This window comes from Cavia porcellus, unplaced genomic scaffold (genome assembly GCF_034190915.1).
Source record: "Cavia porcellus strain 051 isolate PalLab524CR breed Dunkin Hartley unplaced genomic scaffold, mCavPor4.1 scaffold_25, whole genome shotgun sequence".
Classification (NCBI taxonomy): domain Eukaryota; kingdom Metazoa; phylum Chordata; class Mammalia; order Rodentia; family Caviidae; genus Cavia; species Cavia porcellus.
The window spans coordinates 39,321,018-39,343,716 of record NW_026947508.1 but is presented as its reverse complement, the minus strand read 5'-3'; the positions used below and the strand labels follow the sequence as shown (position 1 = coordinate 39,343,716).

The following is a 22,699-nucleotide window of genomic DNA, read 5'->3' as shown; positions in this document are numbered from 1 at the left end:
GTCCCTAGTTTTTGAGGAATCTCCACACTGATTGTCATGGTGATGGGCTGGGGATTTAGCTCAGGGGCATAAGTGCCTGCCTGGCAAGCATGAGGTCGTGACTTCGATCCCTGGTACCAGAGGAACAAACACAACCCCGTGATTGCACCAGTTTACATTCCCACCAATAGAGGAGAAGGATTCCTTTTTGCCCCAAGCCCCTCCAGCATTGGTTACTGCTTGATTTCTTGATAGTAGCCATTCTTCCCAAGATGAGGTGGAATCTCAGTGTTGTTTTGATTTGTGTCTGGAGTGACTAGTGATGTTGAACATTTTTACACATATTTATTTGCTGTTTATATTTCTTCGTCTGAGAAATATGTACATTTTTGGATTTGACTCCCTAGTTTCTTTATTTTTGTGTGTGGTTCTTTTTGTTTGTTTTGTTTTGTTTTTTGTTTTTTGTTTTTTTTTTAATCAGTACCGGGGATCGAACTCATGGCTGCCTGCTTTCAAGGCAGGCGCTTATGCCGCTGAGTTAAATCCCCAGCCCCTTTTTGTGTGATTTTATATCCTGTACTACTATTAATTCTAACAGTCTTTTGGTGAATATTTTGGGTCTTCTAAGGAGAGGATCATGTCATCTGCAAATAATGATAATTTGACTTGTTTTCTATATCTTATATTTACTTGTCTTGCCAGTTTGCTCTAGGTAGTGTTTTGATAACTAAATTGAATAGAGATGATAGTCGGCATTCTTGTTCATGATTTTAGAAAAAAGCTTTCAGCTCTTACACACATAATGTCTTTTTGGTGGTGCTGGGGATTAAATTTAGGACTTTGCATGCTAAGCAAGCACTGTACCACTGAGTTGCATCCCAGCCCCCCATTTAATGATTTTAGCCATTGGTTTATCATAAATGGCTTTTATCAGCTTGAGATAATGCCTTCTATACCTATTTTTTTCTTTTTCTTCTTTCTTTCTTTTTTTTTTTTTTTTTTTTTTTTTTTTGTATCGGGGATCGAACTTGTGACCTTACACTTGCCAGGCAGGTGCTTATGTCGCTGAGCTAAATCCTGGGCCCCTTCAGTTTTTTTTTTTATTATGGAGTTGGGTTTTTGTTTTTGTTTTTGAGAAGTGTTCTGTTTTGGTTTTGTGTTTGTTGGTGAAAGGAATTAAACTCAGGACCTTGTGCTTGAAGTTGGATTTTGGATTTTGTGAAAGTTTTTTTTTTTTTTTCTGCATCTATTCAGATAATCATATGATTTATTTTTATACTTTTCTTTTTTGGACTGGGAATCTAATTCAGGACTTTGTACTTGCCAGGTAAGTGCTTGTGCTGCTGAGCTATATCCCCAGCTTGATTTTTATACTTTTTATGTGCCCTTTGCATCCCCTGGAGTGAATTCTATTTGCCAGTATCTTGCTAAAGAGATTGGCTTGTGGTTCTCTTTTTGGCTGGGTCCTTTTCCAGTGGAATGACTCTGGGGCTAGTCCTTCCCTTTGAGTTTCATTGAAGAGTTTTGAGGAACTATTGGATTTATATCTTCTCTAAAGTTTCAGTAGAATTTAGGAGTGACCCATCAGGATTTGGACTTTTTTGGTAGTTTTTTAGTTTTTTTAATCACTTCAATTTCATTGCCTGTTATTGGATTGTTTCAATATCGTCTTGGTTCCGTTTTGGTTCATTGTGTCCCATAGGTTGTGGTGTGTTGTACTGCTGTTACAACTTGATTTTAGGAGCTAGTTTTGTTTTGTTTTTGTTTTTGGTATGAGGGATTGAACTCATAACCTCACACTTGCCAGGCAAGCTCGTGAGCCACTGAGCTAAATCCCCGGCCCAATTTTAGGAGCTAGTGACACTGACTTTAAGACTGGGCCAGTTGTCTTGAATTTTGTATGGATGTGTCCTTGGAGTATCATGTAGATTTTTGCTGCTGCTGCTGCCGCTGTCCCTCCCCTCCTCTTCTTTCTTCTCCCCTTCTTCTTCCTCAAACTGTTCCTCTTTAATTTTTCTCTCAATTCAAGTTTATGCTTAAAGGCTTAATGGAGTTACATCTGAACATTTCAGGCTAAAATACAGCATTCTTTATTTTGCTCTTAGTAAGACTCGATTGACCTGGCCTTGATCTGTGTAGGTCTCTATTTTAGTGATAATGCAAATTGAAACAGTATTAGTTCATATGCAGAACTTTTAATTGAAGGATAAGAGAAGAAAGGAAGTACTCGAGTAGTAGTGGGTAAGAGGACACACTTTAATGAAGAGATTTAGGTTTGGTCAGTCACAAAAGAATGAAAACTGGTGTTCTGTCATGGTTTGGAGTGTGGTCTGTCATCTCAACCTGGTTTTCTAGCTCCAGAGGAATCTTCATTACCTGAGGCAGTCTGAGTCATATGAGCCTGTGTTGGCATTCAGAGTGGCCATAGGTTTAAGATAGTTTAAGACTTCTGCGAATAGGTGTTCTCAGTCTTAAAAAGCAATGTGATGACAGGCTAGATAAATTTAGGACTGATAGACCTGTTTTGCCAGCTTTTAGAGAGACATTGTCTTAAAGGGTAAACCATGTGTTTATGCAGAGCTGAGGACTGACCCAGTTTTACAAAAAAGGTGTAAGAAATGATCTTACTTGTCCAAAACAGTCCCCCGCAAAAAAAAGAAGAAATTGGACTCCAGAGGCAGTGAAAGTGAAGCTTATTTCATCCATACCCTTACATTAAGAGTGGTGCCCATACATAGAGGTAGACTCACTTCAGTTGATTTTTTTTTTTCTTTTTCTTGAGATAATGTCATGCTATGCAGACTGGCCTCGGATTTAGCAGCAGTCCTCCTGCCCCAATGCTGGGATTACAGGCATGCTACTACCATGTCTGGTACCCATTCCAGTTAAGAAGATGTTTATTTTTCCTAAATTGCAGAAGTCCCTCCCCTCTTCTCCCATTGACTGGAACTTGGGGTTAACAGTCTGTGCCACGCAGTCTGTATCATCCTACACTTGTTTGTCTCCCACTCCTCTTTATCCTCTCTTTCTTCTGGATGGTTGGGTTGGTTGATTGGTTTTTATAGTTATTTTTAGCTTTTTGGCTTCCCAAAATTTGAGAAGACTTGTTTAACAATTACCTCTCCCCAGAACCATCTCTGGTGCCTTTGTATAGCTTTGTATATTCTTGTGTGCTACTTAACCAAGCTAAGCCTCTAAGTCTACCAATAAGTGCTTATTAGAGTGATTAATGGAATACAAACCAATTAAAATCTTTTTGTCTTTTTGAGACAGGGTTTCACTATGTAGCCTAGGCTCACCTTGAACTCACTTTGTATTCTAAACAGGCCTCAAACTCACAATGACCCTCCAGTCTCAAGTGTCCCAAGCAATGAGATTACAGGGGTGTGCCACCTTCCCAGGGCACAGTTAAATATTTTTTATCTCTTATAGAAGGTCAAGTTTTGTTCTACTTTAAGTTACCTGTTGGACATTTGTAGTCCCTTCCTTTAGGCAAAACCCCTTAAAAAGTTTTCCTTTTTTGGATTTTTTTTCCTATTAAATTTATATCTATGGGAGTGGTGACACAAACCTGTAATTCCAGCACTCAGGAAAGTGAGGCAGTAGTATTCGTGAATTTGAGGCCAGCCTTGGCTACGTAGTAAGTTCAAAACTAGCCCAAACTACATAGCAATACCTTGTCTCTAAAAAGCTCCGTTTAACGTAGGTGAAAACATAAATCTTTTTTTTAATGAATAGCAGGTGAAGGGTGCAGGAGTGAGTTTGTTTGTCTCTGTGGTGGTCTCAGACTACATCATCTACTTTGATAATTTAAAGTGGTAGTAATCTGGTTCACATGTCAATCATTTCTCTTTCAACAAAAAATAATTTGTATAATTTGTATAATGTTACAGTGACACTAAAATAAGTTCCCAGTCCCTTAATCAGTGTAATAAAGGGACAGCTTGATTGAGTTATGATTTATTTGACGTGAACTACACCCACCCAAACTGTATAAATCAGTGATTTCTAGTATAGAGTTCTGCCATGATCATTAATAATTTTTAGAACATTTTCATCATCTCTGGGGGGAAAAAAAAAAGCTGTAGCCATTAGTAGTCACTTCCTAATTTTCTCCATCCATACATAATCAACTGCTAGTCTACTTTCTGTCTCTGGATTTACTTACTAAACATTTTATATACTTAGAATCATGTATCATGTGGCCGTTTGACTTCTTACGTGTGACATAATAATTTTCAAAGGTCATCCAGGTTGTGATCTTTATCAGTACTTCTTGTAGCTATGTGTGATTAGGACTGTTTGATTGTGTGATTTGAATGCCTTGCAAAATTCATGTTTTAGAAACCTAATCCATAAAGCAAGTATTGAGAGATGGGGCCTTTAAGAGGTGAGAAGGTTGGGTGGGCTTGTGCTCATGAGTGTACTACTAAGCTCTTAGCTTTGGAGCAAATTACTTATTTTGAGAGTGGGTTCTTGACAGAAAAACAAGTTCATTGCATCTTTCTTCTCTTCCTGACATGCTTTCTTACCCTTACACTGTGAACTGATGGATCCAGAAGGCCCTCCCTATATTTTGGCCCTTTCTCTTTGAATTTCCTTGAATTTCTTACACTCCAGAACTTGAAAAATTAATCATTAGTCTTTATAAATTGTCCAATCTTGGGTATTTTGTTGTAGTGAAGCAGAATGGACTGTGGTAATAAGTTAAAGGTTTTACCACAACTCATTTTTTGCTAAAGTACTTGCTAAAGTGATCATTTACCAGTTTACACTCCCACCAGCAACAAATATGTATTCCTTATTTTCACCACAACCTCAACACTTGATACTGACAGAATTTGTTTTTGCCATTTTGATAGGCATGAAATGTCTCATAGTTTAATTTAGATTTTAAGAATATGAATTGGGGGGCTGGGGATTTAGCTCAGTGGCATAAGCGCCTTCCTTGCAATCAGGCGGTCGTGAGTTCGATCTCCAGTACCGATAAAAAGAAAAAAGACAAAAAAAAAAAAAGAATATGAATTGGTAACTATATTTTACGTATCATACTTTTTATTATTTCATATATATCCTTTTTTAATATATCCTGCCTGATTGCAAGGCAGGCGCTTATGCCGCTGAGCTAAATCCCCAGCCCCCACATATATCCTTATATATTTCACTTTACATGAATTCTCTCAGAGAGCCCTTAGGATCAAGGTAATATGTTATATTTTTTGACAGAAATATTGTTGTCATGGAGTTTGTAGTAGGAACAGAAATGTTTTCTTCTACTCTGCTTATTGCTCTGCTTATACTCTACACTGCTTAATGTCAGATTTCACATAACACATTTTGGATTTTGTTTTGTGCTACTTGAGATGGGCCCAGGAGCACTGAGCTGTAGTTCCATTTTTTTTTCTTAATTAATTAATTAATTAATTTGAAACAGGATCTCCGTCAGTTGCCCAGGCTGGCCTCCAACTTGCAATCTTCCTGCCTTTTCCTTCTGAGAAGCTAGAATTAAAGGTGTGAGCCATTGTACCTGGTACACACACACACACGTGTGTTGCGCATTTATTGATTTATTTTTTATTTAATTGAGACAATCTTACTATAGTCCAGGCTGACTTTGAAGGTGTTATGAAGCCCAAAGTGGCATTTAATTCACAATTAAGATGTCTCAGCCTTCTAAATTTTGATATTGCATGTGTTTTCCGCTATACCTAGCGCACGCACACATATATATAATTTTTTTAAAACTGGAAATAGAACTTATCACCTCACACTTGCCAGGCAGGTGATTATGCCACTGAGCTAAATCCCTAGCCCACACATATGTTTTAATAGCCATGGTGGCAAGTTTTTTTTTAACATTCAACAATGCCATTACAGAAAAAAGATCTTATTTTTATATCCATTTTAAGTGTATATGGGGGGTTTTGTTGTGGTTTTGATTTTGGTTTTCATTTTTTTAGTACCGAGGATCAAATTCATGACCTTTCGCTTACCAAGCAAGCGTTTGAACCGCTGAGCTAAATCCCCAGCCCCAGTATATATGTTTTTTAACTAACACATAGTAACTACATGCTTGCACAGTGTGATGTGACATTCTGCATAGATTCCAAGTAACTTCACCCACAAAAAATACTTTACTCTTACAGTCCCAAGAACATTCTTCTTAACTTCAAAGAACACTGTGTCTTTCATCAGCACAGTACAGTGTAACTGTACATGCTTGCATAGTGTGATGTGGACCATGTGCATAATTGTTAGATCAGGGTTACTGACATTCATCACTTCAGACATTTCCATTTGTGTTTAGAAACATTCAAAATCCAGTTAGCTCTTTTGAAATATAAAATTATTGTTTACCATATTCATCCTATCGTGATATAGAACGTCAGAAATAGCTGCATCTATGCAGCTGCCTTCCTGTATCTGTTAGCCATACTTTTCCTATCATCCTCTTCTTTATAGCTTTCTTAGGTTCTGGTAGCCACTATTCCACTATGTGCTTCTATAAAAATTAACTTACTGCCTTTTAATTATAAGTAAAAACCTGTAGTATTTATTTTCTGTGCCTGATTTGTTTCACTTGACAAAATACCCGTTTCCATCCATGTTGTTGTAAATGATACATTTCATTTTCAATGATTGAATATTGAATAGTATCCTGTGGTATATGTGTATCACATTTTCTTTGTTCATCTGTCAGTGTACACTTTAATAACCCTATCTTAATTGTTGTGATTAGTGCTGCAGTAAACAAATGCAGGTAGAGTTGGTGTGTGTGTTTGTTTTTGACGTACTTCAGTTTCTAGGTCACCGCAGTTCTGTTTAGAAATTATTAAACAGGAATATATCTGCTAGAAATAAATACAAAGGTAAAATATGTTTTTGAACTCTGTTCTGTGATGAACTGTTAATGTATTAAAAATAGCAAAGGCAAAAAACACCTTTGAATTTCTTCTTTGAGGGCTTAAAAGAAATAACTTCATAGGCATGCAGTCAGGAAATTAGTATAAAACACTCAATCCTTTGAAGAAGTGAAAGTGGGAAACATTCAAACCTTATAGTTTTCTCTTGAGATTTTTGAAAGTAAATTTCATTTGGGTGGTGAACGAAGATGCAATTATATTCTTGGAATCCACAGTTTAAGGAACAGCCAAGAATTCTTTGATGCTAGGGTTCAACCCAAGGCCTTATACATACTAGGTAGGTACTCTGCCACTGAGCTATATTGCCAACCCTCAAGAACAGTAAGATGGCTGGATATGGTGGTACGTATCTGTGATCTCAGCACTTGGGAGACTGAGGCAGGAAGATTACCTTGACTTTGAGATCAGCTTAGACTACAGCGTGAATCAAGGTTAGCCTGAAATACATAGAAAGTGCATTCCTCTGCAGCACATGTACTAAAATGCATAGCAAGACTCTCTCACAAAATAAAAACAAACCAGTAAGATGAGGGGCATATCAATTATTGGTGAAATTTAAAAAAATAATCATTTCTTGAGCACCTGATAAACCTGCCTATATGAAGAGATTATTCTGATGTGCTGTTCTTACCAAGTAACTCATTTGTAGGGGAGATAAATATATAGACAGATAAATGTAGTACTTAGTGATGGGGGCACTTCAGTATGTATATACTGTAATACTTAATGAAGCAGAAATTCAGGTACTATAATTGTTTGTTTGTTCCTTTGTTACAGTGTCTCATCATGTAGTTCAATGTGGCCTTGAACACTATGTAGACCAAGGTTATCTAAACTTGCAGTGATACTCCTGCTTCAGCCTTCCAAGTACCAGGACTACAGACATGTGCCACTATGTCCAGCAAGTACTGTAACTTTTAAGAGATGAGATGTTGGACTGGGGATTTAGCTCAGCGGCATAAGCACCTGCCCTGCAAGCACACAGTTGTGAGTTTGATCCCTGGTACCAAAAAAAAAAAAAGAGATTGAGAGATGAGATCTGAAGCCTTAAAAATTAGACAGTAAAGAGAGTATAGAGACAAGATTAGTATTGTACCAAAGCGTTTAGGAAATCATTATATGTATAGGATTAAAATAAAATCAGAAAAATAATCTCAGGTTTAAAAGAAAACTAGGATTGGGCTAGGGATTTAGCTCAGTGGCATAAGCGCTTGCCTTGCAAGCAGGCAGTCGTGAGTTCGATCCCTGGTACCGGTAAAAAGGAAAAAGACAAAAAAAAAAGAAAAGAAAACTAGGATTCTATACCCCCATACTGGGAATTGAACCCAGGGCTTTAACACAGTGCTGTTCCAGGTTCTTTCTTTGCTCTGCTATCTTCATTATATTGACACATGGCCTTAATGATCACAAGACAATTACTTTAGCTTTACATCCTCACAAATCACATTCCAAGCAGTAAATGAGGGATAAACAGTGACATGTTTTTCTCTTGAAACCTTTTCGTGTCAGAAGTGATGGTATATCCCTGTGCTCCCAGTGCTTGGACTTGTGGGAGAATCAGGAGTTTTAGGCCAGCCCAGACACAGTGAGACTCTGTCTATAACAAGGCAAAAACCAAACGAAAAAAAGAAAACACCAAAAAACAGAACTAAAAAAATTTTTTTGGTACTGGAAATTGAACTCATGACCTCTTGCTTGCTAGGCAGGCGCTTTTCATAAGGTGCCACTGAGCTATATTCCCAACCCACAAAAGACTTTAAAGAAAAAAAGGTTTATTATAGGGAGAGTAGCCATGAGGAGTGATATTTATAATACATGTAATTTAAAAAAAAATCATATTTTGTTTTCTCTTGTTCCATATAAGTAAGATCAATAAAAGAAGAATGGTAGGGCATGGAATATAGCTCAGCAACATAAGTGCCTGGCTGGCAGATGCAAGGTTCTGAGTTCAATTCTTGATACCCAAAAAAGAATGATAAAATGAGTAACAATAGGTTTTATTTGAAAAAGACTCAATTGGGCGTGGTGGTACACACCTGGTAATACCAGCACTTGAGAGGCTGAGACATAAGACTTGCAAATTCTAGGACAACCTGGACTACCTAGTGAGTCCTTGTCTAACAAAGCTACCATTTTGTATGTCTACCAGCAAGGTTATGTATAACCTCTGGTCTGGCACTTTGCATTTTGGTGAGTGTAGGGCAAACAGAATTCTTTAAATATTGCTGCTAATGGTGTAAACTGTTAATACTTGGTTAGAAAGCGACATGGTACTTGATTTGTGAAGTGGAAGATGTACTGCCCTGTTAGTCAGTGGTCCTTTCATTTATTTACACTTTCATTCAGTCAATATTTATTTGGTATCTGCTATGAGCCATGGTGTTCTTTGTTCTTTGGTATCAGTAGGAGACAGCTGGTATTATATATGCAGATGATGAGTACTCTGGGAAAATGTTATATGTTAGAACAAAAAGAGTGCAGTATTGAGCCTAAACTGCTTAGCAAAAAATAAAAAATAGGGGCTGGGGACTGGGGATTTAGCTCAGCGGCACAAGCGCCTGCCTTGCAAGCAGTCAGTCGTGAGTTCTCTCCCTGGTACCGATAAAAACGAAAAAGACCAAAAAAATAAAAATAAAAAATAAAAACCCTGAGATAGGAGTGAAGTAGAGATAGACCCTTGACAGAACCTACACTCCTAGCAGTATATGCTTTTTTTTTTTTTTTTCTTTTTCATTTTTATTGGTACTGGGTATCGAACTCACGACCGCCTGCTTGCAAGGCAGGCGCTTATGCCGCTGAGCTAAACCCCCAGCCCTGCAGTATATGCTTAATGATAAGGTGTAAAATTGGATCATGTTGTAGAATACCTAGAAGAGTGACACACAAGCACTCAGATTTAATTATGTGAAAATACATGTAAGATTTACTACTGTAACCATTTTATTTTGTTTTATTTTTAAAGAGAATAAAATCAAGTATAATAAAACAATAAAGCCAATCAAAACAGTGTAAGTGATACAAAACTTTAAAACAAGATAATAGGAAATCATTAATGCCTAATAATGCCTCTTGTGATCTTCAAAATAGTTGCCCATACCTTCAGACATCATAAAAATCAAACAAGGTAGAACAGAATAGAGCCAATAAAAACAAAACAATGGATACAGTAAAGGATTTCAAAACAAGGTAATAGTAAATCCAAAATGGCTACCATAATATATGTTATCTTTGTAATAACTGCCCATGCCATCAGAAATACTAAAATCAAACAAGACAAAACAGTAAAACTATGAGATGATATAGGACTTCAAAATAGGATAAGGAATAAACAGTGACTACCACCTTCAGAAGGAGATCCCTCATAGATGCTACATTGTATATTATTATCCTCTGAATAGATGATCAGACAATCAGCTTTAGGCCTGCAGTCAGTGAAACACTAAAGGCTACAGTGCTTAGGTTATATTTTATCTCAATAGCTATCATCGGAGCCTGTGTTTCTCTGGATTAACTGGTTGCTTACAGCAGGGGTTTGGGAGTTGGCTCTTATCTCCAAGCCTGCATGCCAAAAGGGGCTGGCATCTAATTCTCCCCCCAGCAGCTCTCACATGGCACCAACTCACAGGAAGTACTTGCTTTTGTTGACTTCTTGTTTTCTTCCCCCACAGTCCTAATGGTACTGATTCATGGGAAAAGGCCGGGGTCTGGTTCTTCCCTCAGTGGCCGATGCATAGAATTGCAGGAAGGGCTTGCTGCTTATTAATTCCTTGTTCTCCTCCCCCACAGTCTATGAATGGCATCAACTCAGGGGAAAGGACTGGCCTCTGATTCTCTCTCAAGCACCCCACATATGGTGCCAACCTGCCATCCATCATATTTTGAAAAGTACAGTTTTGTGGCATGAAGTACCTTCACAGTATTGTGCAGCCATTAGCACTGTCTGGTTATAAAACTTTTTCATTACCTTAAATGAAACCTCTTATGTGTTAAACAGTTACACCCCATTTCCTCCTCACCCAACCCATGGTAACCACTATTCTATTTTCTGTTTTATGGATAGGTTATTTGTCTGTTTATTTATTTATTTATTGGTATCAGGAATCAAACTCACAGTAACCACTAATCTGTTTACTGTTTTATGCATAGGTTATTTGTTTATATGTTGGTGTCAGGAACCTTGTGCTTGCCGGGCAGGCACTGTGCCGCTGAGCTATCCAGTGAATTGGATATTTTTTATAAAGCATTTTATGTCTAACCAGTTTCACTTAGAATAGTATTTTCAAGGTTCATCTCTGTTGCATTTTATCACTACTGTACTTCATTTTTATAGCTATAGTCTATATTGTGGTTTACTCATCTTTTGGTAGACATTTGGGTTTCTGCTTTGTGGCTATTGTGAATAAAGTTGTTGGGAACATTCAGACGCAAGTGCTAGTGTGAACAAATGTTTTTATTTGTTTTAGATATCTACTAGAAATAGAGAAACACTTTCCATAGCAGCTGTACTGTTTCACACTTCCATCAACAATGATGGTATGAAGATTCAAGTTTCTGTACATCCTTGCTATAATTTATTAAAATTCATTCATCAAGCTTATAAACCTATGTGTGTGTACAGCACTGTATATACTATCTAGCAGTAACATGCATTTCAAGGAAGGAAAGGGGAAGAGTCTTTAGGAGCAAGTGTTAATGCCGTAGAAAGAATAATAAATTTTGAGGTTTTCCCAGGGTAGGACAGTTTACTTCAGGTAAAGTATTAGAGGATTTTTTTTTAAGTTGAATTTTGGCCAGGGATATAGCTCATCAGTACACAGCACCTGCCTGGGAAGCATTGGGTCCTTAGTTTCTCAGAATCCAAAAACAAAAAAAGGTTGAATCTTGAGAAATGAGTAAAGACTTACTTCTTTTCTGTTAGTCTGAGAAATTTAAATCCTCTTCTGTGGTTGGTGGAAAACCAGCCATTTCTGAGCAAGATAATTATACAGTATGATGGAAGAGAGTAGTAGGATCTAATCTCAGACATTTTTAAAAAATTGGTGAGTGGTTGATGGGGCTGGGGATTTAGTTCAGTGGAATAAGTGCCTGCCTGGCAAGCACAAGATCATGAGTTCTATCCCTGTACACTCCCCCCCCCCCAAAAAAAAAACCCTGCAAATTATTTTTTTTAAAAATTGGTGAGTGGTTGAAAGTAGGAGAACCAGATGTGGTGGTGCATGCCTGTAATTCCAGCACTTGAGAGGCTGAGGCAGGAAGATCACTGGGAGTTTGAGGCCAGTCTAGGCTATAAAGTGAGTTCAAGGTCAAGCTGAACTGCATAGTGAAACCCTGTCTCATAAGACAAAAAGAAAAAATAGAATGACAGACATGGAAATGTTAGTGAAATAGAGACTTGGGAACCTTTTGGTTTTTATATTCTCCCCATATCTCATCCATTCCACTGACTTTCTCAACATTATCCACCAAGTATTGATTGTTCCCAGAAACCTACGTTTCAAATAAACACTTCTTGCCAGGGATTTAGCTCAGCAGCATAAGTGCCTGCCTGGCACTTCTTTTGGGTTCCAGAGCACATGTTTGGTATCTTACATTTAAATATTCAAAAAGAAATCTTGATTACTCCCTCCATTCTAGTCTTTCATGTTTTTAAAAAGTTCTAAGATATTTTTAAGTGGTGTATTTTTCATTTTTCAATTTTCAGTAAGAACCAGACACTAATTAGTTATCTGTCTTATCGAAAAATTAACCCTAAAGATATCACCAAAACTTTAGTTTAGAATTTTACATGGCTAAGTATGTTTGACTAACATAAGGTAATATTTTTGACTAAGAGAAGATAAAACAAAATGCTCCTAATTGCAGCATCCCAATAATCACTGACTTTCAAAACAGGAATTTCTTTAATCTTTTCTTCTTACTTTCTATGTTCCTCTTTTTTTTTTTTTTTTTTTTTTTTTTTTGTCTTTTTCATTTTTATCGGTACCAGGGATCGAACTCACGACTGCCTGCTTACAAAGCAGGCGCTCATGCCGCTGAGCTAAATCCCCAGCCCCTCTATGTTCCTCTTTACTTAGATTTCCATTATGATAACAAAGTATCTGAGATAAATCAGCTTATAAAGAGGAAAGGTTAATTTTGACCCAGGTTTAGACATTCTTGTGTATGACTGACTGGTCATTGATTTGGGTCTGTGGCAAGGTAGCACATTGTGGCAGGAGCACATGGCAGCAGAATTGCTTACCTCGTGGCCAAGAAGCAAAACCAACCAAGGGAGATCCAGCATCCCATAGTATCCTTTATATCATATTCCCAGTGACTTGACAATCTCTTAGTAGGACCTGCCTCTTAAAGGCTCCAGTACTTTCCCAAGACCACCGTGGGGTCCAGGCCTCAATGGACCTTAAGTGGAATTTAAACATCTAAACCATAGGAGTTTCTTTCATCTGACTACTATGAATTATTATGCATCTTCTTTCTACCACATACTCTCTTCTTGGGTGCATAGGCCGTATTCTTCACTCCAACCCATTCTTAAATTATACATAATAGCGGTTTGTTTAATGAGGTTGGTTAGGTGAGTAATTGTTATGGCTTATATACATCTAGAACTTTCATACCAGTAGCAAAGCTTTGCTAGTTAATATTTCTTCAGGAAACACTGCCTGAAGGTTTAAAAAGGTAGTGTCAACTGGGAAACTGGAACATGTCTAATATCTAAACTGGGAAGTTGTTTATGTTTATAATTTGAATTTCTTTGCGTCTAAGGTTTTCTGTGCTTTCAGTCAAATTATTATGACAAAAAGTATGCAGCAATTAATTATCTTTTCCATAAGAAATCTCAATTTTATATCCAGATGTGGCACACAACTATAATCACAGAACATGACAGGCTGAGGCTAGAGGATTACAAATTTGAGGCTATCCTAGAATACATAGTGAAATGCTGTCTGAAAAAAATAGCAACGAAGAAATTATGACTTGATTTTTTTCCCAAAGAAATTATTATAGGGACCATGTTATCATGTATTTTTTGCTGGGAATTACAGGTATGAACCTTTATAAAAACAACTCTGAGTTATGCTAAAGAAACAGCTCACTAGCCTTTGGTTTCTATATTAGTGAATGTTACAGTCATCCACCTGATTTGAACAAGCTGGAAATTAGATGCTGTATTTTTTTTTTCATCCCTTATGTTCTGTCAGTATCAAATTCTGCCAGTTTTAATACTTTCTAAGTATTTTGTAGATTGAATTCTATTGATGTTTATATTAAAAGCTAATTTTCCCCCAGAATCTGTCTTGTAATTATGCTGATGAAAATCTATATACTGGCTACATGAATTGACACATGCCTGTAATTCCTGTACTTGGGAGGCTGACGTCAACTTGTAAGTTTGAGACTAGCCTAGGCAATTTAGTAGGACCCTGGCTGAAATTTTTAAAAGGACTAGAAATGTAGCTCAATACTCCCTGTAGATGCAGTTCTAATACAAGGGAAAAAAATCTGTATGTACACTAAACTAGAGAACCAGTACCCAGTAATTATTCCCTAACTATTCTGACTAGACTGGCAGAGAACTTCAGGCCTATGTCTATGAGCAAACCTGTCCTTTTCCAACTTACTTGCAAGATAACCAGTCTGCTGCCTGAAAAAGCAACCGACCCTTCTCTACTCTGGGCTCTGCTGTGAGCCTCTGCAGCTCTTACTAGCTTGACAATTCTTAGATTTTCTTCAGGATGGAGAAGTAGAGTGGGGATTGTAAGACAAAAGTGGTTTTTAAATTTCTACACAATATAGTCAGAGAATATGTTTTTTCCTGGGAAATGAGGTTTCATTTTAACTAATATGTAGGAAGTTTTTATGACTGTTCCATGTGTGCTTACGGGACATATAGTTGGTTGATACTTACGTATATATGCTTGTTCTATTACTCTTTTTAGACAGTCTTGCTCTATAGTCAAACTGGTCTTGATCTCACTCTGTGGCCCAGGCTAACCTCAGAGTGCTACTCCTTCCTATATGAGGGTTGGGGATTGAGCTCAACCATTCTAGCACTTGCCTAGTAAATGTGGGGCCATGAGTTCAATCCCAGGCACCAAAAAAAAAAAAAAAAAAAAAAAAGTAGCATATGAGAAATACAGAGAGTAACGCATATAATAAAGTCTTGTGTTTATTATTTAGCTTGAGAGCTAATGCATTACATACACTGTTAAATACCTCTAGTATCCTTTTACAGTTCCTTTCCCTTCATTTCCTCACAGATGTATTCACTATTTTAGGAGATTGAGGCAAAACAATCATAAGTTTGACCTTTTTCTGATAACTTAGTAACTAAGCAAGTCCCTGTCTCAAATAAGAAAAAGGAAAGAAAAAAAGGCCAGGGATGTAGCTCAGCTCATAGGCCTGGGGTTCAGTCCCTAGTATGTGAGCAAAAATAACTAAGGGTAGATCAAGATCAAGGCTGCCAAGTTAGATATATGAGAATTACCCTCCAAGGTAAAATGGCATTATAGATCAGAATTGCCCACAGATACAGAAATTCTCTTACATCAAAAAATCAGTTTAAGATGGTTGAAGCAGGAGGCTCACAGCAAGGCAGTTTAAAGGCCAACCTGGACTAGCGAAACCCTGTCTCAGATTTTTTTAAAAATGCCAACTTTTCAGCGCTTAGAAAAACATCTGGAGATTTGCCAAAGAAATTTTTATCATCTCAGTGCATATTAGAGTGCAAGAACTTTAAATTTCTAAATTGGTAACTAAGTATCCAAAAATAAGTATTAAATACATAAGGAATACTGTGGCAGGTATCGGTCTTGCTTTAAGCTTCTAGCTATGGATATTGTTAATTAGATAATGATTCTTTGATAACTTTTGGCACGCTATTTCATTTAGGAGAAAATCTAAATCTAAAAAGTTCCATTTTGTAGAACACTTGCCTAGCATGTGCAATGCCCTGGGTTTAATCCCCATCATACATGTACTCATTCACTCTGCTGTAGATAGATTTATTCAGTCATTCATTCATTTTCATTTGTGAATTACCTTATTAAGTTTTGTGTATGTAAATTCAAGAATCCTTAAAAGACTTATTGTCCACTTATATTGTTATACACGGTAAATTCCTAAATTAAATTGTGACTCAAGTAGTATCATTTAAATGTCTCATTTTTGCAATTGTACATGACAGTGATTTTTGCCCCTTGTGATTCTGTGTGTTATCTTGTTTTCTTATTTACAGATTGGTAGATTCGTGTGGCCTTTTAAATAATTGAATAATGATGAAAATGGATCCAAAATATTAAGTTACTTCTCCACCAAAGCAGTAGAAGATTCTTCATATCACCCTCCAATAGCTCAATTCAATTTTTGGAAAGGAGCAGAACAAGTGCAATACTGAAAACCGAAGAGAAGAAAACTTCATTTTGGGACTTCTCCTTGACTTCCCCTCTGCCCATCTTTCTACTTGTTTTAATTTTACTGCATTTATAAAGAGTGAAGACCAAAGAAATAGAATATATGTTTAAGAGCTGTATACCAAGAAATTTACCTTGAAAGCTGCTATTCTGTAGAGAGAAAAGTTTATCAAGTTCTTGTCTGATCCTTTTTTTTAAAACAAAATTTCTTAGATCCTTAGATTTTGAAGGTTAAGACAATTACAAACATATCTGCACGCTGTCTTTAACAGTTGTGTAAAAACAATGAGGTTTGTGTTTTGAGGGTTTTGTCATGTGTTGGGTTTACCACAGGAGTTGACTACTCCAAAGATTTTTGATTGTTTTAATACTGTATTTTTGAGCTATCTCCTTCATGACAGTACTTACCTACACATGAAACTATCTGTCTTTCTAACTATGACCTTGTTATGAACAGTGTTTGGCCTCACTGTGCAAATGTCCATGTATTATCTATTTAAGAAGCATTATAGTGCTGTTCCTCAAGGAAGTTGAATGAGGTGAACATAGACACAGCCTTTCCCTTACCCCTCTTTTTAAATGTAACAAATACTTTTTATGTTCCCCTCCCCCCTTCCCCTCCCCCTTCCCCCTTTTTGGAAACGTCAGGAACCTAGGTAGTGGAGGATGAGCAATTGAGGGGACTAAGAAAGTGAGCCACACGGATCCAGGCTTTTTCGTGCTTCATTACGAGGCGTGCTGCTGGCTGGGCAGTTTACGCCCCCTCTTAACAAGAAAACCTTTCGAGAGATCCAGCTAGTAACCTCAAGAAGTTCAGAAAACAGGACCACAGAGGATATACTCTGCGGTAAATACTCAGTATATGACTAACTGGGAGAAAACTGTATGTATATGTTCTGTGGAAAGTATGGTGCTTTCTGTAGTGGTTTTTGGTTTTTGGTTGTTTTTTTTTTTTTTTTTTTTTTTGTCTTTGGACAGTGTCTCACTATGCAGTTTAACTGGCCTTGAGCTCACTTTGTAGCCCAGGCTGGTCTTGAACTCGCAATGATCCTCCTACCTCAGCCTCTCATGTGCTGGGATTACAGATGTGTGCCAGCATTCCTAGCTTGGTAATGTTTAATTTGCAGAATACTGATGAAAAATCTCTTTAGATGTTGTCTTTGTTTTCTAGGGAGATCTGTTCTGCTTTTGCCAGAAGTTACCTAAGTGTCTGAAGCAGACTTCTTTTATAAATATCTATTACAGTTTTTATGTAGGCATTTATTATTCAGATTCTTCTGAGGTAACTTACTGCATTAGTTTTCTTCATATACCTTTGCAGACTCAGGGTACATTTTTCTGTTTATGTGTTTTTCATAGACATATATTTACTTGCTTTTGTTTATAGCCTCTCTAAAATTTGGCTTCTCATAAATAGAGACTTAAGAGGATAGAACTTTCTAAATGAGCGATCTAGATTCCTGTACATATTGAAATCAATGTCTTACAGGTGTGAATTATTTGAGTTGTGTCATTTTCAGATCCTGGCCATGAGGTTGGATGCCTCACCTTGCTGAAAAGAGACACTGGACCTAAATGGCGCAGCATGACTTTGTTCCTGCTTGGCTAAATTTCTCAACGCCACAGTCAGCTAAGGTATGTCTGTATTCCCTTGTTAACAACCCAAATACCAGTTACTTTCATCATTAGATGATCTATGGCCTCTTTAACATTTTGAGTTTTTAATATGTGTATCAGCCTTGTCTGAGGATTTCAAAAGTATTTAGTCATGTTCTTAATCTTTCTAATTGAGTAAAAGTAATTAGGCTTCCTATATCAGTTTGTACTTAATTTCCAGTATCTCATTTTTAAAATTATATTGTATTGCAAGGTTTTATCATTATATGACACATTTAACACTATTTGCATTACCTGCAGTCTACTTTGGAGACAAAACATATATGTTAATCTGTTGTCAAACAGAGGGGCAGAGATGAAAGGGAATGACCCTTGCTTGGGTTTGGACTTTTGGAATGAATGTGCATATGACTGTGGTAGTAGATAAGGGGGAAGAAAAGAGAGTGATTGATTACTCAGCTACTATATGGATCTCTTATTAAATCCTAGAAATTCCTTTTACAGGCATTAATCTGTTTTGTGATTAGGGGAAAATGTTTCATGAGGAGTAAAAACAAGTAGGAAAAATAATTCATAGGATAAGTGGTCTCCAAAAAATGACTTACTCTCTGTAATTTTCAGTGGAGATTTTGAAGATATTCCTGGTTTGATCTAAACACTCAATTTTTTTTTAATCAAAATTTCATTTTGAAAGCCAGGTATGGTGGTGTATGCCTATAATCCCAGCATTTGGGAGGCTGAGGCAGGATCATTATGAGTTCCGGGACAGCCTGAATTACTTAGTGAGACCCTGTCTCAACACCACTATCCACAAAATTTCATCTTCAATTGCCTTCATAAAACTTTTTAAATGTCACAATTGATCTAGCCTGACCCAGAATTTTACAATTGGCAGGCCAGAATTAGATGTAGGAAAAAAAAACACTTAAAAAGTAAGTTCCAGGGATGGTGGTTCATGCCTATAATCTTAGTACTCAGGAGACTAAGGCAGGAAGATCGGGCTTGGTTTTTGAGACCAGCCTGAATTGCATAGTGAGACCCTAATCCAAAAACAAAACAAAAAACTGAATAATTGATGAATAATTTTAACACAATGATCCTAAATAAAATAATAAGATATTGTAATAAACCTACAATAAGCAGAGTTGTTGGTTTGAGCATAAGAACAAAAATATAAAGGAATGAAACAGAAAAGAAAGTTCAAAAATAGATCTGGGTCCAGGAATTTAGCTCAGCAGGCACAGATGCCTTCCTGGCAAGCATGAGGTCATGGGTTCAATACCCAATCGTCCCCTCCAAAAAATACATCTGTACATATAGTTACTTGACTTTGACTGCCAAGGTGATTCTGTGGAGGAAGTGCTAGATTGTGTTTTGGCTGGTATAAGGTGATCATTCAGTCTTTACTTAACATAAAAATTAGTTTGATTTTTGAGTATAAACTAGATTCAAAAACTAAAACTATAAATGCTTTAAAAAAAAAGGATTGTAACTCAATGGAATGAGTAATAAAGACAGAATACCCACTATTACTGGAAATATTGATATTAAGAAAATAGATGTAAAAATGCCTGTGCCCCAACCTCTACTTTTCTATAAGTGCTTGTCAAACATACTCAGGTTAAATAGACTCTGATTTCTGTATTATTTAGGGTTCTCTAGGGAAAAAGAATGGTAAGAGAAGAAATTGTGGGCGGGGGAGGTATTAGCTTATAGTATCAGAGGCTCAGTAGGCTCACAGTGGCTGAAAACAGGCTGAAGAGCCAGGAAAACAGGTGGTTATTTAGTCTAATAATCTGAATGCCTCAGAAAAGTAGGTAGAGCGGGTGGAGAGTGTGTGTAACCTCAGGCTAAGGCCAGAGACCTAAAAACCCCCTGGAGAGCTGCTGGGGCTGCCCAAGGTGTATTCAAAGACTGAAGACCACAGCAGCAGCAAAAAATATACCTGCCCAGGAAGAGTCTAGCATGGACAAATGAGAGCATCCTTTTTCTGCTTTTTCTTTCCATCTGAGCCTTTTGACTAGTGCCACTTTTATTTAGTAGGAATCTTCCCTGCTCAGTTCCCTAACCCATATGCCAATTTTCTCTCTAGAGATCTCTTAATCTAGTGAAGTGGAAAAATAAAATTGACAATCTAGTACTATCATTTATAGCTAAAAGAAAGCCATAGAATAAATTTAGGTAAAATAGGAATAGACTTTAGAATTAACCTGTGTTTGTTAAACTGATCCTTTCAATTGTATAAATTCAAAGATGTAAATTCTTTGATACCTTTCTTCACATGTAAATTAGTAAAATGTTGTTGATGCTAAAATTACAGTATTTGGTAGGAATAGGATAAGTAATTTTTTTTTTTTTTTTTATACTGGGGATCAAACTCACGACTCTGCGCTTGCAAGGCAGGTACTTCTGCCACTCGGTGAAATCCCCGGCCCTCTAATGTTTTTAAAGAAGTATTTTAGGATGGAAATGCTGGTACATGCCATACTGGGACAGAGGGATCAGAAGTTTGAGGCCAACCTAACTGCATAGTAAGACCCTGTCTCAAAAGACAAACCTCAACAAACTGTAATTGCCTGTCAAGGATATAAAATACCCATTCTCCAGATATAGAATAGTTTACAGAAATAATAATGCTTTTTATAACACCTTTTAATTCAGACATTTTGCTTTTTCTTCTCTGTTGTAAGATTGTTGTATTTTATAGCACATCTGTGGTACATGATTACATTCATTATGAAGAGTTGATATAGCTATTGATGCTCCACCTTTTTCTCATACAAGCAATTGACATAGCCACTTTTTCTCCTCTCCAGTATAAAGGAAGTGAGTTAATTGAAAATGTAGCCAGTTGTCATAGTGCACACCTATAGCCTGTAATCCCAGCTCTTGGGAGACTGAGGCAGGAGGCTCACTGTGAGTTCAAGACCAGCATAGGCAACAAAGTGAGTTCAAGGCCAGACAGCACTGTACAGCAAAACTGTATCAAAAAGAAAAAAGGAGGAAGACAGGGCTATAGCTCAGCAGTGTAGTGCCTGCCTGGCAAGTGCTAGGTCCTGAGTTTGATTCTTGGTACCAAAAAGGGGGGCAGGGGATAATTAACAGTGTAATGTAGGATGTCTTTAACTCAGAAGACCCTTACAATACAGGTATTTATAATATGGAGTTCTGTCACCATTCTGATGCAAAACCTGATACAATATTAAAAAGGACTGATATGTTACTTACCTGTTTGTATCTTTGTACTTTATCATTTTAGTCACCTACAACCACTTTTGAAAAACACGGAGACCACCTACCCCGAGGAGAAGGCAGATTTGGAGTAAGCCGTCGGAGACACAATTCCTCTGATGGCTTTTTTAACAATGGACCTTTACGAACTACAGGAGGTGAGCTTTTTTTTTTTTTGATATCAGGATCGAATTTACGACCTCACACTCAGAAGGCAAGTGCTTGAGCCACTGAGCTAAATCCAACTTCAGTGACTAAGTTTAATCTACTACTCAAGAGGAAGCCCACACTGAGTTGCATGTTCCTCCTGAGGCAGGAGGCTCATAAAAATAGAATCTTTTGTTAATATACTTCTCAGTTAGATCCTATAGTAGTAATTACCCAACTACATTTGTTTTCTAGAGCTAACATTTTTGTTTTTAGTTTAAGGATTCATTTAGAAGTAACCTCTCAGGGCCAGAGATTTAGCTCAGGGGTTCAAGTGCTTACCTGTCAGTTTGAACCCTGGTACTTCAAAAAAAAAAAAAAAAAAAGTTACCTTACAAAAGAAAGCCGTATCTAGTGGGGTTTGTTTGGTGTGTGAACTTCTTATTGAAAAGATCCCTTGAAGGCCTTTTGCCATCAACTAAATCAGGAAGCATCTGGCCCAATGATTTTGGACCTTCCAGGAAGCAGACAAACTAATATGTTACTTTTCTTAACTATTCTAGATTCCTGGCACCAACCCTCCCTGTTCCGCCATGATTCTGTGGACTCTGGTGTCTCTAAGGGAACATATGCTGGAATCACAGGGAACTTATCTGGTTGGCACAGCTCTTCCCGGGGTCATGATGGCATGAGCCAGCGTAGTGGAGGTGGCACAGGGAACCATCGACACTGGAATGGCAGCTTCCACTCCCGGAAAGGCTGTGCCTTTCAGGAAAAGCCACCTACAGAAGTTAGGGAAGAAAAAAAAGAAGACAAGGTGGAAAAATTACAGTTTGAAGAGGAAGATTTTGTAAGTATGAAACATTAGATAGAGCTGGGGATTTAGCTCAGCAGCATAAGCACCTGCCTGCCTTGCAAGCACGTGGTTGTGAGTTCAGTCCCTGTTCCGACAAAAGGAAAGAAGTTGATTAGAAGACAATAACCAATGTTCCCGTGCAACTTTTAGCAAATCTCAATACATTTTTTCATCCTTATACCTTTAGAATTTGAAAAAAATCTAATTTTCCTTAAGTTTTATAAGATCCAATATCTAAATATAATTATATAAAAATGCAGTTTTGAATGTTAAATTGTTTTTTCTATCATAAGAAGTTTTTTCCAGATAATTTGCCTTTTCTATTCCACAGAATAATTGTTGTGTTAAAAGCATGCAATTTTGAGTAGTTTACCATTGCTTTATATTCATTAAAACTTAGTGCTATTGTGTGTTGAATTACATTCCTTTGGCCTCTAAATCAAAAGTAGAATTTTTAAAGTTCTTTTTAAAACTTAATAATTTAATCAAATATATTTAAAATACTATCATTTTAACATGTAATTACTGAGTTA

The 22,699-nt window shown here is 37.1% G+C and overlaps 1 protein-coding gene across 5 annotated transcripts in view; it reads left to right on the top strand.

Moving 5' to 3' along the window:
• Gpbp1l1 (GC-rich promoter binding protein 1 like 1) overlaps positions 1-22,699 on the top strand; it is a 54,170-nt gene that overhangs the window by 13,535 nt on the left and 17,936 nt on the right. For all 5 annotated transcript variants that reach the window (XM_013144237.2, XM_063236382.1, XM_063236381.1 and 2 more), the window contains exons 2-5: positions 16,141-17,162; positions 17,836-17,950; positions 21,192-21,321; positions 21,874-22,160. In XM_013144237.2, coding sequence (XP_012999691.1) covers positions 17,891-17,950; positions 21,192-21,321; positions 21,874-22,160 — 477 coding nt within the window. In that variant the 5' untranslated portion in view covers positions 16,141-17,162; positions 17,836-17,890. The remainder of the gene's footprint in view (positions 1-16,140; positions 17,163-17,835; positions 17,951-21,191; positions 21,322-21,873; positions 22,161-22,699) is intronic.